Raw genomic sequence first — 17,759 nt, 5'->3', positions numbered from 1 at the left:
TCTTAAATGTGGCATAACCGCAGACCTTATTTCAGCCATCACACCAAAAACCTATGAAAAAAAAAACCCATTGATTTTGAGAACATGGAACCAAGAATGCAAGAAAGCCAAGTCATTTCCATGTTTTAGGACTCATTCCTGCAGGTGTACAGGAGCACCTTATGTATAGGTTAATCCAGCAGTCTGCTTCAATCAGGGAAACAATGTCATGAAAAATATAAATCAACACCACATTTTTATTGGATGTAACAAACAGAACAAGAAACCAAAATGCAGAGAACACATTCACAAATAAATCCTTAAATGTACAAGTGAAGAGTTACTTTATGTCATCACTCTGGATGAAGTGCAAGGATTCAAATTGTGGATTAATAACAGTACCAAGAGAACTGAACAACTTAATGTGAAATATTCACGACAAACTCAACAAAAACGTGTGATAAGAATTATAATACAGTCACAGCGGTTCTATTCAGGATCTTTTCTTTTGTCCACTGTACAGGAAAAATATATATGAATCATGGTAACAAATTTCAGTTGTGAAATGTAGATTTTGAGGTTTAGACATTACTTCATTTGGCGATGTGGTACTCAGAAGGCGTCAGCATATAGCAGAGGGGGAGGAAGGAGTTCCAGCTCTGTGAAGTCAACCTCCTGTTCACTGTCAGACCAAAACATGAAGGGTCGTCAGAGTTCACGAGGAGAATGCCAAACAACCTGAAGAACTGGCAGCGCTTCTTTGGCAAAAATCTACAAGCTTCACTTGGCTGATAAGGAGGAAAGCAACCAACACTTACGGATACAGAGGCTCCTCGACAGCACACAAGAAGTCTGGGTAAAAAGAGGAGCAGATACAAAATGTCACATTAACTTTGAACCGCTCCGCAGCACGTCTCCAGGTTACAGGAGTCTGATAAATGTCCCCTCCCCCCAGCAAAATATTTGACATTACAGGCAGGACGCCAACCTGGCTGTGGAGCCCTCAAAGAGATATCCAAGTAGCCTGCACTTAGCCGCACCAATATCAGTGAGAATGACGAGTGGTGACAACAGTGGGGTCATGGAAAAAATTAAACTCTGAACTTACTTGGTGGCTCAGCACTTTGCAGAGGATAGAAGGGATGGAAAGAAAGGGAAAAATACACGAGAGAACATTTTGATATCATTAACAAAAGTTGTCGATTGCAGATGAGTTTTAATTAGAGATCGTTGAGGTAATGAATATGAGAATTCTGTACTTCGTAGGGGTTACTCCGACATCAGGAATGTCTCTGAATTCCTCTTTGCTGTGTTGAAAGAAGATGGATAGTTTCTGCAGGGCCTCATGTCTATTCCTTGTGTTGAAAGACAAGAAAGAGATAGGACTTGTATAACTATAATAGTAATTTTCATACTCATTAGCAGCCTATAGGGGGCATGGCATACCTATACATTATATCACAATCCATAATAGATGCCCTACTTTACATATCTTAAAGATTTGCATTATTTAATCGAGGACAATTCATTGTGTGGAGATGCCGACATATACTAATCAATTTAATGAGGTATGGAATAGTTGTTTGTGGTACTATAGGACTTAAAAAATACAATTGATCATTTTTCAAGCAAAAATGTTAAACATCTGCTGGTTTGAGCTTTGCAAATGTGCTGATGTCGTGCTTTTCTTTGTTATTTAATTGTGATTCTCACTGGGCGGGGGGGGGGGGGGGGTTGTATTCAAACACCTTACACACTTTGAAATCACTGTGTGAATTCTCAAAATGAATTGACATTTAATAAAAACAATTCATACATTAATTGAGAATATATAAAATACAATTCCTATTCAAATCAGCCCATTGTGCCTTCAAACCATCCCGTGTATTAAAGATGGAACTGGAATTAACTATAAAACATATTTTCACATCTTTTAACTTTTATTTCTCTCTAAACTCTACCACCAACCCCCTTCAGCTGGGGGAAATTGAACAATCAGAAAGCTTTCTGTGTAATTTACACAGCACGTTTCATCTTTAAAGCATGAACACTGACTGAAGTAAAAGGTTAAACACCCCCTGACAAAATATATTGAACGAGAAACATGCAGCTGAAACATTTTATGCATGGGTTTGATATTGGTGGGGGAGATTACAGGATATAGTAGTCATCTTTTCAATATTGTGTGAAATAAAAGTCCCATGTTCAGAACAGGATTTTGTTTTCATATCGTCTTTTTATCCATTAGTAGAAATACATCATCTGTACACACTCAAAAGAAACATGCCAAGGTATCTGCTTTGACGTGTGTGTGTGTGTGTGTGTGACTCACTGTGTGTGTAGGTCCTCCAGGTTGGCATCGCTCAGAGTGTGATGGGCGCTCACGTAGCCACGTGCTGTCAAAGGGAACACATGAAGGGCAGAGCGGGGGGGTGGGGGGGGGATGAGGCACGTTACAGTCTGTTATACATCAATGTCTGACAAAACCACAGGCAGAGCTTCCATTTCCCTTAAAAACCAGAAGGCTGAGAGGGTGGGAAACCCATGTTCTGTTCTCGTGTTTTCACTTAGACCGGATATAAAATGTACTCACACATCTCAGGCAGTGGGACAGTCTGATGGGGAAAGGAACTATGTAGAAAGAAGAGGAACAAAAATGCCCACCACATGAATTCAATCCCATCCTTCAAAGGGAATTACTTAAAACGCTCTCTGATGTGGTCAATGGTTTCCGCCTTTCTTAGAAAACACTGATTGAAAAGCAACTTAACGCCACAGTAAAGGACATTACTTACTGCATCTCATTGAAGGGGGAGAGGGTCTCGTCTTCACAAGCCCACTCCTCACTGTCGTCTGTGACTGTGGGAAACACATTTGGTTGGTGTAAACAGCGATGATAGATGGAAGGCAGGGTAGAAACTAAAAACCGCAGCTTACATGGAACTCCTTCACAATCATAAAACAACACACAGCTGTCAAGCAGAAGGAAAATAGTTACTTTGAGTAATTAAGGCCAAGTATTGTGTTGCGTTGGTCTAAGGGCTAGTATCCAGCCTCTGTGCAACTGTTCTCCATTCAACAGTCCATACATGAAACCAACCGGTTAACTTTACATAGTTATAAGGATACATTGCTTTTTAGATGTTGAAGTACTTAATGTCAAGGTAGGGTTAGATGCGACTGTACAAGCTGTCAAATATTAATAATAATGTTAATATTTAATCATAAAAGGGATATTTGACGATGTTTTGAAGTTTGAAGAAGTAGACAAAAGTACCGGCACAGGAGTAAAGCAATGTTCTGCAGTTGCCTTGGGCAGTTATTTTAACCGCCTGAAGGAAAATTATACCTATGTATAAAGATATATGTACAGTACATTAAGAACATTTTACCTGCCATCAGACAGCTCTACAGTTCATGCCAGCTGACCCCATTGACAAAAAAACAAACATATTTTACCTTTCCAGACTTGAAGGTTAATGCCTCTAGTGGTTAGTCTCGGTTATTGTGTGACTTAAGGTGTTCTTCAAGACTAAGTTCAGATTCACCAACATCACGCAATAACATCATTAACCAACCAATCAAGGCAGCGGTACAACGGGAAGTTTGGTGTTCTAGAAGGTGAAATTACAGTCTTTTTGTCAAAGGAGACTGGTGGCTTTGGAGAGAGTAAAGATAACAGCTTCTGTTCCCCCCGAGAAGGAGCTTTATGAAAGTGGTGAAAATACTGCATAGAATAAAACTGGTATATATTTTTTATGTGGCAGCCTTTCTTTTAGATGATTAAAATACATTTTGCTGCTGCTCCTGTCCGTGGAACACTGCTTTGGTCCTGTGCGATACTCCTTTGTCCAAACTAGGGATGTTTTCTGTAGGAAATACACTGAATAAGGAACGTACCTCATACTAACCCACTTTAAAATATGTAAACTATCTCTTAAATGTTTTAGATGTGCAGAGGCTTCTTTTACTTACAACTGCTTGTTAGTACAAGATGACTAGATGATCTGCAAAACAAAGAAAGAGTTAGACATTTATCATGAAACACAAATCATTTTTTATTTAGAAACTAAAGCATATTTGACCTGCTCCCAATGCTGATCGTGTCTCCTTCCAGGTTGCCTCCTCGTCCAGCTGCTTGGGCCTTCTTGCCAAGTTCCAGCATCTCTTTGATATTTAGTTCTACATTCATCACGGATATATAACCATCTGCAACACCCAGGAAAAAGAAAAAAAAACAGAAGCTGTGGGGTGTATCGTGAAAGCGAAAATACTTACCTTTGAGAATCCCTTTACTTTTATGTAATCAGACGTTACTTTAAGCCTGCTTTTAGTTCAAGATTCAACTTTTATATATGCTGAGACTAGTGCAAAATCTTATGACAGAACCTTTTATCAACATCAAAAAATAAACAAACATGTGTATGAACTCACATTTGTGGTAAGCGTCTCGGGCTAACCATTTGCCTTTGGGGCAGTTGGTGGTGCGAATGATGCCCACAGTGTCCCCGTTCTGAACTGGCAGGTCATTCTTGCGAACCTTGCTAGCCACCGTCACCTTGGCGTGGTACATGGCCTCCTCTCCGCCGGTCACCTACAGAGCAAACGTTTCAGTAATGTAATTTATTCATTAACCCTCATTTTGAGACTAAAACATTTCTTTCAAAATGCAGGATGGGATATTAGCAAGTTAAAACAGACCGTTAAAGGCCTTCCAGAAGCAGACTAGAAAGATAATCCAGCTCTACAAGACTGAAACAAGTATTAACTACCACTATCAACTTACTTTGAACTTCTTTTTCATTTCATTTTCCTTCTTCTCCCTCTCTTTTTGCTCCTTTTTCTCCTTCTCCAGTCGCTGCTTTTCCCTCTTCTTCTGCTCTTTATGTTCAGCGGTGTTGGGGCTGTTGCGTTCCTTACTGAAAACAAAAATCTGAATGTTCAATGGCCACAAAGAAAACTCATTTTACATAAAGATAACATGTTCAACCTGAAATATAAATGGAGCCATGTGCCAGTAAAAAATAACTAAAGATTTTTCCAGATGTAAAAACAGAGGGAACAAGTATATGGCTGGTATGAGAGGGGATATGTCTGACATACCTGTGGACCTGAATAAAGGTCGGATGAGAGTGTTCTCCATGTAAACTACCCCTACCACAGTAAGAACAAAACAAATAAATACGAAAAAAAAACACAAAAACTGGCCAATTTAAGACAAAACACAAGACTTGTATGTTTAAGAAAAAATATAAATACCAAGGATTCCGGTGCCATATATGATGAGGCGCCTCCTCTTTCTGAAAATAAGAGACCATTTTTTAAAATTTGCCATTGTTCTTCACAAACGTACTCAAGATGATTACATTGTCATTTAAATGTATTTAAAAAGAAAAGGCGTTACCGTAGCATGGCTAGCATATGGATCTGTAGAAATGGGGAACAAAGAAGTAAAACAGGGACAATACTGATCTGTGAAAAGGACTTTTATCAAGAAGATATACAGTAATAAGTGAACATTCTTACTCTTCAGTCCTGCTTTACGTTTGCGCGAGTTCTGGCCGAAGATGAATTTGTTGATGTTCTCGACATCCTCGTACACATTATTGCACGCTTCATAGTAACTGTCCTGTAAAGATACACTAGAGGAAGCAAAAGAATCAAATTGTATGAACGTGAAGTATTTCCTTACTCAAAATGTGATGTGAAAGTAGTATAAAACTCACTCGGGATGTGGTTTACTCCCATCATTCAACGCTGCGTGGTTACTGTTCTCCGTTTCCTGCAGAGCAGAGTTGGACTCAGCATCTCCCGGATCAGTCTCGTCAGCTTTAGTGCTCGAAAGAGGATCCACGATCACCTCCTCGCTCTGAGACCATTGCTCTGATACCACAGACTCTGGGAACTCTGGGAGGTTTATTGGTTCAGGGAAGCTGGCCGGATCAAGATGCATTATGTTTTGACTGCCGAGGTTCAGATCTTGGATGGCGGTGCTCATAACAGGCTCTACAGGATCGCACATTAATAATTGAGTTTGTGGATCCTCGTAATCGGTGATCTCGCCGTCATCTGGCACAGGAAGTTCAATGCTGACTAAGTCTAAGGCCTCCAGTTCTAACGCAGCAATGTCAACAACTTCACCGTCTGCTGTTTCAATCTCAGAACTCTCAAAGTCTGGAAACTCTGGAGCATCCAGCACCGACTGGGAAACGGATGGATGCTCGGCCTTTGGCTCTTGGCTTGGTGCTTGGCTCAGACCTGGTGACACCTCTATAATAAGAAACCAAGATCAGCATTTGAGCAGATGTTCAACCCAACCACAAATAAGTATAATGTAAACCGCAGCACTGAATACACAGTGAGCAATGTCAAAGTTAAATCAAACTTTCTGCCAATATAGTCTTCAGTCCGTCAGCCACAAATGGGGGGTTGGGGGGAAATAATATTCAAATGAAGCACAGCTACTGAAATGGAGAACAAAAAGAAACAGAAATGAAGAAAAGTTAACAAACCGTTAACTGTGGGCCGATGGTAACAGCTGAGATCCACAAATGGAGGTCTGGGGGGCTTTGGAGGCAATGGACCCAGTGACCTCGAGTCAGGCAGAGGCTTCTTATGAGGGTCAATGATTGGATGAGGTTCACCAGTCTTGAAATAGGCAAGAGTATTATCTCTGCCAAACTGTTTATTTCTAGCAGACTCTAGCCATTGGGAAAGACAATTTTGCAAACACGTTAGATATCTTATCGAAAACTAGTACAGGATAAAATGGGTGTCTGACGTGGACAAGAATGTAACTTACTGCGTGATGAGTGGTCTACTTTGAAGAACGGCCGGGCCGATAGGCAAGCCAGGTGTGGAAGGTAGACGGGAGAGGGTACAGGTAATTTGGGTAGGTCGGGTTCCACCATGTTATCTGGCGGCAAAGGAAACGCCTTGTCTCTCGAGGCGTAGTCAGGGGAACGCAAGCTCTTGGTTTTAACAGAGATCAACATCTGCTTGCGTGAAAACTTCTTCTTGGCCTTCTCCAAGGTGCTCATAACTCTATTTTCGGAGTCGACACTTGACTCTGCAGTAGGAGGGGTGATTGGGATATCGAGGCTGGACAGGAGGAACTCTGCGGTTGATTGGTCACTTAGTAAGGAAAGCCCATCTTCTGTGGTTCGTTTTTCCAAGGAGGGTAACTCACCAGGAGCACTCGAGGGTCTGGTGGTCAAATCGACATATGTTGGCTCGTTTCCATTGTCTGAACTGATCTTTGAAGCTTTAATTGACTTGAAAGGAAGCAGCAGACCTTTCTTCTTGATTTTTGTTCGTGGTGGGACTTCTTTCCCTGGCTCCGGTTCCAGTTTGTGCTCCTTATTGGCTGGTGGTTCTGTCCTTTTCTCTTTCGCATGCAGGAGAGGAAGCACCAGAGCCATGTGTCTGTCTTTGAGGGAAGGCCTTGTTGTGGCATCTTCATTAGTCGGCTGGGATGAGGGGGAGGTCTGCTGAGGTTGTGGTGGAAAGGATATTGGTCGCTTACCTCCAGATGCCCGCAGCCCATCTCTGAATATGACCCGGGGAACTGATGTCTTGTTTTCTACAGCAATATTAATACTGGTGACCACAGAGCTGCAGTGTGCTCCAGAGGTTGGGAGGTGTTTGGGTTTCTCTGCAACAGCTGGTCGACTAGTTTTGGATTGAGCCAAGAGGGCCTCTTCCTGAAACTTGGCCCTCAGAGCTTTGAAACTGCTCAGTCCCTCCATTGAGGGGAAGAGAAAAAGAATCATGAATAATTAGATTAATAGAAATACTATTACTTACACACGCAATTCAGTTAAATGATTCTTTACGGATGAAAAACCCCAATTTTGCCATGTTGGCACAACATAATTTAAGGGTTGGTTTACCAAAATTACAAAAGAACATTTCTCACACAATTACTTAGATTTACATGATGGAGTTTTTGAAATCTCTGTCTTCAAGATTTCTGCCTTGACCCTAATATAATGTACAAAATAATAATAAAACAACAACAATGGAAATAACAATAATGTAATGTGATCTGTATGTACAGGGATGATTGTAAAATGATAGGTTTAGGGTTTCAACAGTTTGGTGGAGAAAACAAGACATTTGAAGGAAAATTGGGCTTTTTTTTTTACACTTTCTTTTGACCGTTTACAAACCAATAATTTAACTTAATAATTTAACCACAAACATTATCATTTCTATATAATGTTTTCAAGCCATGTTAATTTGAATTTCTTGAAAAACGTGCCTCCATGGTAAACAATGAACCAAAAAGCAGAGGTAAGGAAAACGTGGTCGGTGTTTAATAACAGGAAAACTATAATAAATATCCATTATTTATCAAGTATACTAAACACCTTAGATTCATGCTTATGTGGGCAAGGGGTGAACGGTCTATGTTAAAAAATCATAATGAATCGTAGGGATTTAGCAAAAATGTATGCTATTGAAACTAGTGAGCCAGTGACTGTATTAATGAGAGCCGATGACACTGCACAATGTGTGAATTTGTAAATCAATGTTTTGATTGATATTTCTTCTTTTGTTAAACAAAGCCCTCATTTTTATGTTTCTCTTATATTTCTCAACACTTTAATATGATTCTACTGCTGACTTTCTAATGCAATATTTTAAATACTGTAAGCACCACAACATAAATTAAATTTACAGCCATCGTTTGGGGATGGAGACATCTTAGAGATAGATATCCGAGAATCTGGGCCAATAAAACCCAAACTATCTGCTGATAAAAGCTAGACACAACTAGAAGTTTTGTAATTTGCATGAACCAACATGGGGTAACAGTTAGCCAATGCCATTGTATGCTTTTTTAAAATCAAGCTATCGTTGAAAGGTGTTCGAATAAAGTAACTCTTTAAATATCTTTAAAAGTTACCTCTTCCATTGTAGCTCGTTTTGTTCATTCCTGTTCAGGTTTTCACCGTCGGAAAGCGGTCTAAACTGAGGTCACGTGGAAGCTGTCGGCTTCGTTGATAAATCATTAGAAGAAACAGGCTGCTAAAACAAACAATTTGAAATTGATGCCGCGAGAAGCACACGAGACGCACCTGCTGCGCGTGACCTGATGACATGTGCGTCCGTGCTGCTTAATAGACAAATCAGGAGGGACGTCACGTAGTGCCGTTAAAGAGGCAGCGTCACTGTTTCTTTATTCTTTTTAATGATAATATTCTCAATAAAAATAATCATGATAATAATCTCAACTACAACAATACATAATATTCCTTACTGCAGAAATTGTAAAAAGGGAAACTTTTGTGTTTCAGTTGTAGTTGTTTTAAATAGTTTTACTGTTATGACATCAAAAGTGTTTATTGTGTTTGTATTGGGACACCATGTTTTGGCTGTAAGTGTGTTCTGGGGTTATATATTCTTAAAAAAAACATTCCGAACTGTTGTAAGAGCATGTGTTTACTCTTGATCAATCATTCACTGTGGTTGATCAAGAGTGCAGTGAGTGAAGTCACAACACAACGACTCTTTTGGGATGTGGTATTTTAGTTCTAAGGACTAGCAACTCACTTTCAGCATGGAGACATCTTTTAATTTACTCCTGACTTTATGTACATTGCACCTTGCTTTAAATTTTAGCCCAGCTGTGATTGCATCCAGGAGGCCATGGACAACTGCTGATAAGAGGTGCAGTATTCCTCGCTTTAATATGTCTTACACTCACTTGATTAAATGTTGTTAGGGATTTAATATATTCTATGGATATAAGAACTGAGATAGTAAAGGTGTTTTGGGGGTGACAGTTGGGCTGGGACGAGGAGGGCCAGAGCTGCAAACAAACCAAATCCGATCAACTGTCAACTGGGGAGATGGTCATCCTGGACTCCATGTAACTCCTGCACAGACAAAAAGGTAATGTTGTTTTCTCAATACATTTCATAAATCAGTCATGCAAAGATGTTGTATAAAAAATACGATTACTTATTATGAGTGGCTTTTACAATACCTAGAAAAAGTAAAGATAACACTGTAGTGTTGACACAGTTCTCGGTTTGGTAGCTCTGATCAGTTATTTTTGGACGAAATGATCAATGGTTCCAAAGGGTGAAATTATTATCCTCAAACAGCACATCTGCTCTAATAAGGTCAACACAAGTCTGCCTTAATTGTACAATGTTGCTGACATTTTAAGCTCCCAGAACCCCAGACTTTACATAAAAGATGCAACTGTGAGTCGATCCACCGGAAAGAAAATGTGCAAACTCATTTGATTGCAATACATTTTTTAATTTGGAAAAGATGCTTGTTTGCATTTTTGCTGAGAGTCAGAAGAACATTGATACCTCCTACAGTATATCTGTCCATAGTGCATATTAGAAAGCTACCAACAGCCAATATGCTTAGCTTAGCATACAGACTGGAAACAGAGGTAAATCGCTACCCTTATGTCTAAACAAAATCTGTCTACCAGCTCCCTATCTTGTACAGAATAAACAAATCAACCAATTTGATAACCGATTGATCATTTTTTTCCATTGAAAGATGGCAGAAATGTTGTTTTCAGCCTCCCAAATATTATGATTTCCTGCTTTCTCTGTTTATTATCATATTATATGAACACCTTTTGGTTTTAGACTTACATAACAAGACACTGAAGGACATTATCTTGTACTTTGAGAATCTGGAACGGACATATTTGACTACTTTCTGACATTTTGTGGACCAAATGATTGAATAATCTACGTAATCATTTTCTGGCTTATCAGTAACAAAAACTTTACTCCACATATATATCAAATATGTTAGCTACTTTTAGGGAATGTAGAAATAATGGGGAATATTTATTGAATGTATATGTTTTTTAACCTGCAAAAGTATGAAAAAAAATCCATGCTATAAACGTGGCCTTCTTCTGTGTTTATGCAGAAGTCTGTTCACGAATGATGGCACAGTATATAAAGGAATGAACATACTGGGGGATTTTAATGCTGACTAATGTTTGGCCTTTGTTTCAGGTCCGTTTCAGACAATTAGAGAAGCCCTCTCAGTTTTCTGGCACTGAGTGCTTTGAGACACTATGGGAGAAGTTGGCATGTCCCACAGTGACAACTCAGTGTATGGTGACAGATTACTGTGGAGAGAGCTTCACCTGCAAGGAAACAGGCCAGTCCCACCAACGCCCGTTCAAGCAACACATTATTGTTAAGAAGATGCTTTTTCTATTTGCGTGTGTATCCAGTATAAGTCTATCTGTGCTTCTTTGTATCCAGGGCGCTGCATCAGCCAGTCCCTTCGCTGCAATGGAGAGTCGGACTGCGAGGACTTTTCTGACGAAGACGACTGTGAAGAAATCAGCCGGAGAGATGACAAATGTTCAACCTTACTACCTATCCCTGGGGCTGAACGTGGCACTCAGGGGTAAATAATGCATATAATGGTGTTATTATTCTCTTTAGTTTATATATCTATAAGGAAGGACTTTTTTTTTAAGCAATGCAAAGCTGGACAGTTGTAAAAAAAAGTAACAGCACATACAGCTTTAGGATAAATACATAAACACCTAACAATTCCTTCCTCATCCAATCAAATTGCTTCAAAACATCATATATCTATATACACTATTATTCATACAAATGTGTCCCATTTAAACGTCAATCTTGGAGAGCTCATGTATTTGGCAGTGCCTATGGCAATGACAGTTAAAGGGATGTGTTTTTGTTACTTCCCACAGTTCACTGCTTGGGATTTATTTTTTCCGAAAATGTTTCCGTACGCTCAGTTTGTAATAATTGAAATTTGAGGACCTTCATCAGTGGGCCATCTGCTTTGGGATACCTTATTTGACATTAGAAAGTACCCTAACAGACATGTATTTCAAGTAAAATCTTGGACCTTATCACTTGACTGATTTGTACTTCCTTGCCTATAGCTACAACAGCTTGACTGGAGACTATGTGGATCATGTACTTGACCCGAAGTACTTTGGAGGAAAGTGTGAATATGTCTATAATGGTGAATGGAGGAAATTCCTCTACGATGCATTCTGTGAGAACCTTCACTACAATGAAGATGAGAAGAACTACAGGAAACCTTATAACTACCATACCTACCATTTTGTGGTATTGTAATGTCGTTATCTTTTTTGAGGTGTCTTTAATAAATGGGCTGTTTGAATTAAGACGTTTTGATTTTGATAAGATGTTTGTATTGAATTTCAGGCTCAAGCTACGTCAGAGGGTTCTCAGGAATACTATGAAGATATGACAAGCCTCCTGGAAGCAAGAAAAACTATGAGTTCTTCCAATGCGGGAGTCTCAGTTGGGGTCTATTATGTGGAAGTTGGAGTGACTGCAAGTTTTGAATCTGAGTTTCTCAAAAACATAACGCAACATAAAAGTCAGGTATGATCTGTTGACCGTAAGGTGAAAATGCTATGCATGAAGTGCAGTTAACTATTTTGTTTATTTTAAATATCAGGGTTTGCAGATTTCTCAAAGCATTAGATTGCCATTTTGGGAAATTTTCTTGCAAAGAGTTAGACAAGTAGATTTGATACCACTCATTCATTTCAACTACTACACAGAGGAAGCTACTGCCAGCAGCAAGTTAGCTTAGTTTAGCTTAGCTTAGCATAAAGACCGCAAACAGAGACAGCTAGCCTAGTCGTGTCCAAAATGTACTGCCTCCCAGCTTGTTTTTTTAAAGACTAAAATCAAGTAAGAGGTCAATTGTGAAGTTGTAGGTGGATTTTGTTAGCTTTGGACAGAGTCATGGCTCGATGTTTCCACTCACTTTCAGTCTTAATGTTTAGCTACCATTGTACTAACTTAGCTTAATATTCAGGGTAAATATCAAACTGGTATTGATCTATCTTCTCATCTCACTGTGTGTATTATCCACAATTTAAAGTCCTTTATCCAGCGGTAAGTGTCAAAAGATAGCCCATTGTTTGAGGTTAATAAATAATATAATCTAAACACCTATTCTAAAAGAAAAGTCTATAAAAAACTTTTTTTATTTGTTCTCAGGACTTAGGTTTCATCAGGCTTTATTCCAAAGTGCAAACAGCCCACTTCAAAATGAGAAGTAATCAGTTGATGCTTCATGAAGATTTCTACATTTCACTAATGGAGCTCCCGGAGCAGTATGACTTTGGGATGTACTCCCGCTTCTTCAGCACATTTGGCACCCACTATGTCACAGAGGGAACTATGGGAGGAACCCTTGAATACATTGTTGTCGTCAACAAAACGTCCATGGCACAGTCAAGTACTGTCAGCCCTACAGTTTTTTAATTAATGTAAATTGATAAGAAAGGTAGCCTGAGGTAACCTTTGTTAAATTCTCTTTACTTTCACAGATATTAATGCTGAACAATCTGGGCGATGCTTTGGTGGCTCTATTGGTATAAGCTATCCTATCAATGGCTATACTTCAGTAAACCTCAAAGTGGGTGGGAAGTCATGCAAAAAAAAGGGAAAATTGAGTGCAGGTAAGTAATCAAAAATCTTTATTTTGAACTATTTCTATTTAATCGACACCTGATATAAAAGAGTGATGCAGTAGAGTGTTATCAAAGCTTTTATTTCTCTCCTCTTTTGAATGGTAGAACAGGACTCAGATTCAGCTATGATCGAGGACATTGTTACTCTAGTAAAGGGGGGAAATACCTTCAGCAGCGGTGGCATTTTGGCTATCAGGAACCCTGACACCTACAGGAAATGGGGAGCATCCCTTAAATACAACCCAACACTCATCGAACACGAGGTCACTAACTGGAATATGATTTGAGATTACACTATTTTACACAGAATTAAAACAGAATATACGTTATAGATAAACTTTTTGTTCATGACCTGCTTTTTAGTATCTTTTGTGCTCTTCCTATCTCTGTCCAATCATAGACCATGCCAATTTATGAGCTAGTGCGCCTCAGCACGGCTGCCGACCAAGCAGGTGCGCGACTGGCCAACTTGGAGAGGGGATTGGATGAGTATCTTCAACAGTTTGACTCCTGTCGCTGCGCCCCCTGCAGGCACAATGGCATTCCTGTCCTCACCAGTACTTCCTGTAGCTGCATCTGTAAGTCTGGCTACCGGGGGGAGGCCTGTGAAGAAACTCTCAGAAGAGGTGAGAAGTTTTTCATTAGTTAATACAGCAGAAAAAAATGGCATTACTGTAGCATTAGACATTTCCGCATCAGTCTAACGTTATCACAGTCACCAAAGTGGTTAGCTATCACCTGCTAGTGGCTATTATTCACGGGAGAATAATTACAGACCACCAGTGTCTCTTTGTTATATAGGTTAGGTGTTTTTCCTGTGAAAACATGGTAAGGTGTCTGCTCTAGCCGCTTACTGTAACACCTATTGCGGATTTGAGCTGCTGTCTGTACAGCATATGTCCATAATTGCTTTGGGAGGTTACTCTCCAATAGCATGCATTGTGACATCTCGAATAAGGTTCTCCACCCTGTCATTGCAGTTCATTCTGATGAGGTGAGTAGGGTGCACTCGTCTCTTGCCTTATCCCGTTGCTCCTAAGTAAGGACTGGAACTCCTGTCCGGTAAACTCTGTACCGTTATCAGATCTTATGCCCTTTGTCCTTCCACATGGAGCTACATCTGCTATGAATTTTCCTGTAGCTTTTGTCGTGTCACTCTTTGCTTTGATAAAGTATGGAAAAATCATCTCGCTGTAATCATCAGTAAATGCTATCGCATACCTGTATCCATCTTTGACTGCTGGTTCTATAGGACCGCATCGGTCTGTGTGTACTAGCTCTAGTACGGTTGTAGCTTTAGCGTCTGCTTGTCTGTTTCTGCTTTGTGTAAATTTGCCCAGTGTGCATATTTCAGTTTTGATTGGACTTGTCATTTTTCCCTTTTATCGACATCCCTTTAGCCACCTTTTCTAATTTTGCAACATCATCAAAATTACAATGACCAAGTATCCTATGCCACATGAATGTCATGACAACCATACACTTCATCAACATTTTCATCTTCTACTGTGCTAAGGTAATACAGCCCATACACATCCATTTTGAACTTGGTACCATCCTTGTGGACTAGCCAGTCATCATCCCTGAAGCGGATCTCGGCTCTGTTGGCTGTCGCTGCTTTGACTGAAAATATGTTTTGTGGAAACATTGGGATGTAGAGTGCTTGCTTAAGCCTCGTTTTCACCTTTATTCCCTCGCTGTCCAGCAAGTGGACTTCGGCGTCTCCCCTCATCTTGGCCATCCGCTCACCTTTGTTCCGTCGGCAAGCTCGATCATGTGGTCCTCAGGTCTGAAGCGCTTGTCAACTGTTTTGAACTTTGTGGCGTCGTTGATCATGTGTGTTGAAGCCCCGCAGTTGACCATGAGACCCTTCTTGTTTCCTCTTTGTGTTGGACAGTCACTCAACTTGAAAAAACAGAAAGATGTAGGCTCTGCCTCCATCTCTCCTTCAGCTTTCTTCACCTGGTCACGGCCTCGTCCTCGACCGCGCCCCCTTCCTCGCTGTGGTGTGTCCCATTTTCGTTCCTCTCTTCTCGCCTGGACATGTCCTGGCCATGTGTCCCTTTTTACCGCACGTGTAACACTCGACATCAGCCAGCGCCATTTTCTTTCCTCTTCCTCTTCCACGAAACCTCGTTGCCCCGCTAGTCTTCATCACGTTGTCTTCTTCTACATCCACGTCGCTCTTCCCATATTTTTCAGTACTCTTATAAATTCTCAGTTTTGTTTTAAACTAGCCGAACGTTACACTGTCATTTGTCTGGGTGATGTGAATGATGAATGGCTTGTATGAATCAGGTAGCCCCTTTACTACCTTGGCTATCTGAAGCCCATCGCTAACATGCTCGTCTGCTCTTCTCAATGAGGTGAATATTTCTCTACTCGAATAATATAGTCAGTGACCGTTTCATTGCTAGCCTTATGGAGTGAGGAAAGTTCACAATACAAACTCACAACGCCGGGTTTGTCCTTTCCCGCATAGTGCTCGCGAAGAATCTCCATTGCTTTTCTTCCGTCACGATTCGCGTCTCTCATTATCAATGACAAACTTCTGTTGTCTAGACATTGCACTAGCTCTGCATATGCCTCGCCGTTCTTTACCTCATCTTCCGCGTGAGCCGCTTCGTCCTCGACTTCGTCTATCTGGGGGTCTTCCAAGATAGCTTCTCTGAGGCCGCGCAACTCCATATGCGCAAGGAACCTTGTTTAACAGAGTTCCTAATTTTTTCTCATCACCGTCGAATAAAAGTCTGCATGACTTGGTCCATAAGCTGTGTCATTACACATTTCCGCAGCAGTTTAACGTTATCACAGTCACCAAAGTGGTTAGCTATCACCTTCTAGTGGCTATTATTCACGGGAGAATAGTTACAGACCACCATTGTCTCTTTGGTATTAAAACTCACACCTTTTATTCTGCGCATGCTCACAATAGCATCCTAGTGCAAGCAGCCACACATATTCACTGCGTGGGCTATTTAACATGGCTTTGCCACTCATATTACCAAATATGCTTAACAATTACAATAATTTGCAAAAATAAAGCTTTTGCCTCCAGTTTACAGTCTTTATGCTAAGCTAACTATTTATATTATATTAACATTGTTAATTAAAATAGGTGAGAGAGAGAAAGGGGTATGACTATGCGACAACATTAAGGGTTAAACGAATAGGCCAAAGCGGAAGTGCAAACAACTGCAGTCCCTTGAATGTGCACTTGAGGCTGGCTCAAAATAAAAATGCAATCTTTATATACCCCATTGTGAATATGCCCAACTGTAGGCCTACTGCAGAAATAAACATGTTCACAGCCGTTCTGGTCTCTATAGCGACTTTCCAAATTGAATGACCACTGTACACAGGAGGAACATTTTGTTTAAGTTTTCTGTTTTTAATAATCTTTAGACCAGAAGTGTGAACGCTTTGAGAGAGTTGGGTGACATCACAGGTTTGAAGCCGCTTGGGAATTGTTCAGCTGTGTCACTTGGGCATGCATCAGTCCACCAATTAATTTGTTCATGCAAAATTTCAATCTCAGGGCAAATAAAGTGGCTGCCTAAGGGACGAGAAATGTTTGTAGACAATTTGATTGATCAACTGGTGCAGCTCAAAAGAAAGAAAAAAAAAAATCAGTGGGGAGACAGCTGAAATTGTTAACTAAAAAGGAGTTGACTCCTAAAAACAATTATGACATTTTAATAAAATAGTGACTTTTCTAAATATACCAACTAATAATCTGCATTTTTCAAGGTATCATTCTGTATCAATGTTTTTTTGTTAAACCTGGCATAAAACCCCTTAATTTTTCATTTAAAGATACCAGGACAAATGGGTCGTGGTCGTGCTGGGGGGCCTGGTCAACATGTGCGTCGGGGAAGAAGACTCGGACAAGATCCTGTGATAACCCTGCTCCTGATGGGGGCGGATCAACCTGCAGAGGCTCCTCCTCTCAGACTCGGCACTGTTGAACTCGCTCAGCGTGAAAATCTGTTTTTTTTATGAATTAAAAACTGCTTTTTACCCTGTTTATCTGTCTGAGCTTTGAATAAAAAAATGAAATGAATGCCTTTATCAGGACACAGACTATACTAATCTGTATATCAAGGTAGCAATAAATGCGTGTTGTGCAGACTTGTGTAAATGCTTTGTATTCCGATTTTTAAATGCTTTGAATGTGAAGTTTGAATTTAAACAGAAGCTGAATCAAGGTCAGTGCTTCAGACTGATCTAGTTTAATGATACAGTCAGGGTGCGATTTGTAGGGGGGGATGGTGAGGATTTCCCCCCC

At 40.2% G+C, this 17,759-nt stretch overlaps 2 protein-coding genes across 6 annotated transcripts; one reads left to right on the top strand and one right to left on the bottom strand.

Annotated features, from left to right (window-relative positions):
- Positions 1 to 216: 216 nt before the first annotated feature.
- Positions 217 to 9,059, bottom strand: si:ch211-188c16.1 (uncharacterized protein LOC562677 homolog). Of its 5 annotated transcripts, none has more exons than XM_063885215.1 (19): positions 8,891 to 9,059; positions 6,782 to 7,721; positions 6,492 to 6,680; positions 5,706 to 6,249; positions 5,506 to 5,621; positions 5,384 to 5,406; positions 5,083 to 5,279; positions 4,766 to 4,898; positions 4,414 to 4,573; positions 4,065 to 4,188; positions 3,955 to 3,986; positions 2,775 to 2,838; positions 2,573 to 2,610; positions 2,312 to 2,375; positions 1,239 to 1,334; positions 1,088 to 1,101; positions 798 to 831; positions 572 to 661; positions 217 to 494 (listed from the first exon to the last, which is right to left on the bottom strand). In XM_063885215.1, exons 1-18 carry the CDS (start codon positions 8,897 to 8,899, stop codon positions 592 to 594), a joined length of 2,847 nt encoding a protein of 948 aa, XP_063741285.1. In that variant the 5' UTR covers positions 8,900 to 9,059; the 3' UTR covers positions 217 to 494; positions 572 to 591. The 5 variants fall into 5 exon arrangements, 4 of the variants coding, with proteins under 4 accessions (XP_063741285.1, XP_063741287.1, XP_063741284.1 ...); XM_063885217.1 differs by having other exon boundaries at positions 217 to 661; positions 5,083 to 5,133; positions 5,239 to 5,279; XR_010165976.1 differs by having other exon boundaries at positions 217 to 661; positions 968 to 1,101.
- A 363-nt stretch (positions 9,060 to 9,422) lies between these two features.
- c8a (complement component 8, alpha polypeptide) lies at positions 9,423 to 17,612 on the top strand. The gene is made up of 11 exons (XM_063886846.1): positions 9,423 to 9,654; positions 9,771 to 9,879; positions 10,983 to 11,130; positions 11,238 to 11,385; positions 11,897 to 12,086; positions 12,186 to 12,368; positions 12,996 to 13,236; positions 13,328 to 13,459; positions 13,577 to 13,734; positions 13,872 to 14,097; positions 17,288 to 17,612. The coding sequence occupies exons 1-11, from the start codon at positions 9,545 to 9,547 to the stop codon at positions 17,437 to 17,439; spliced, it is 1,797 nt and encodes a 598-aa protein (XP_063742916.1). The 5' UTR covers positions 9,423 to 9,544; the 3' UTR covers positions 17,440 to 17,612.
- Positions 17,613 to 17,759: the final 147 nt, after the last annotated feature.

Source organism: Eleginops maclovinus, chromosome 6, assembly GCF_036324505.1.
Source record: "Eleginops maclovinus isolate JMC-PN-2008 ecotype Puerto Natales chromosome 6, JC_Emac_rtc_rv5, whole genome shotgun sequence".
NCBI lineage: Eukaryota > Metazoa > Chordata > Actinopteri > Perciformes > Eleginopidae > Eleginops > Eleginops maclovinus.
The sequence above is the reverse complement of the archived record's forward strand: the minus strand, read 5'-3'. Positions and strand labels throughout refer to the sequence as shown.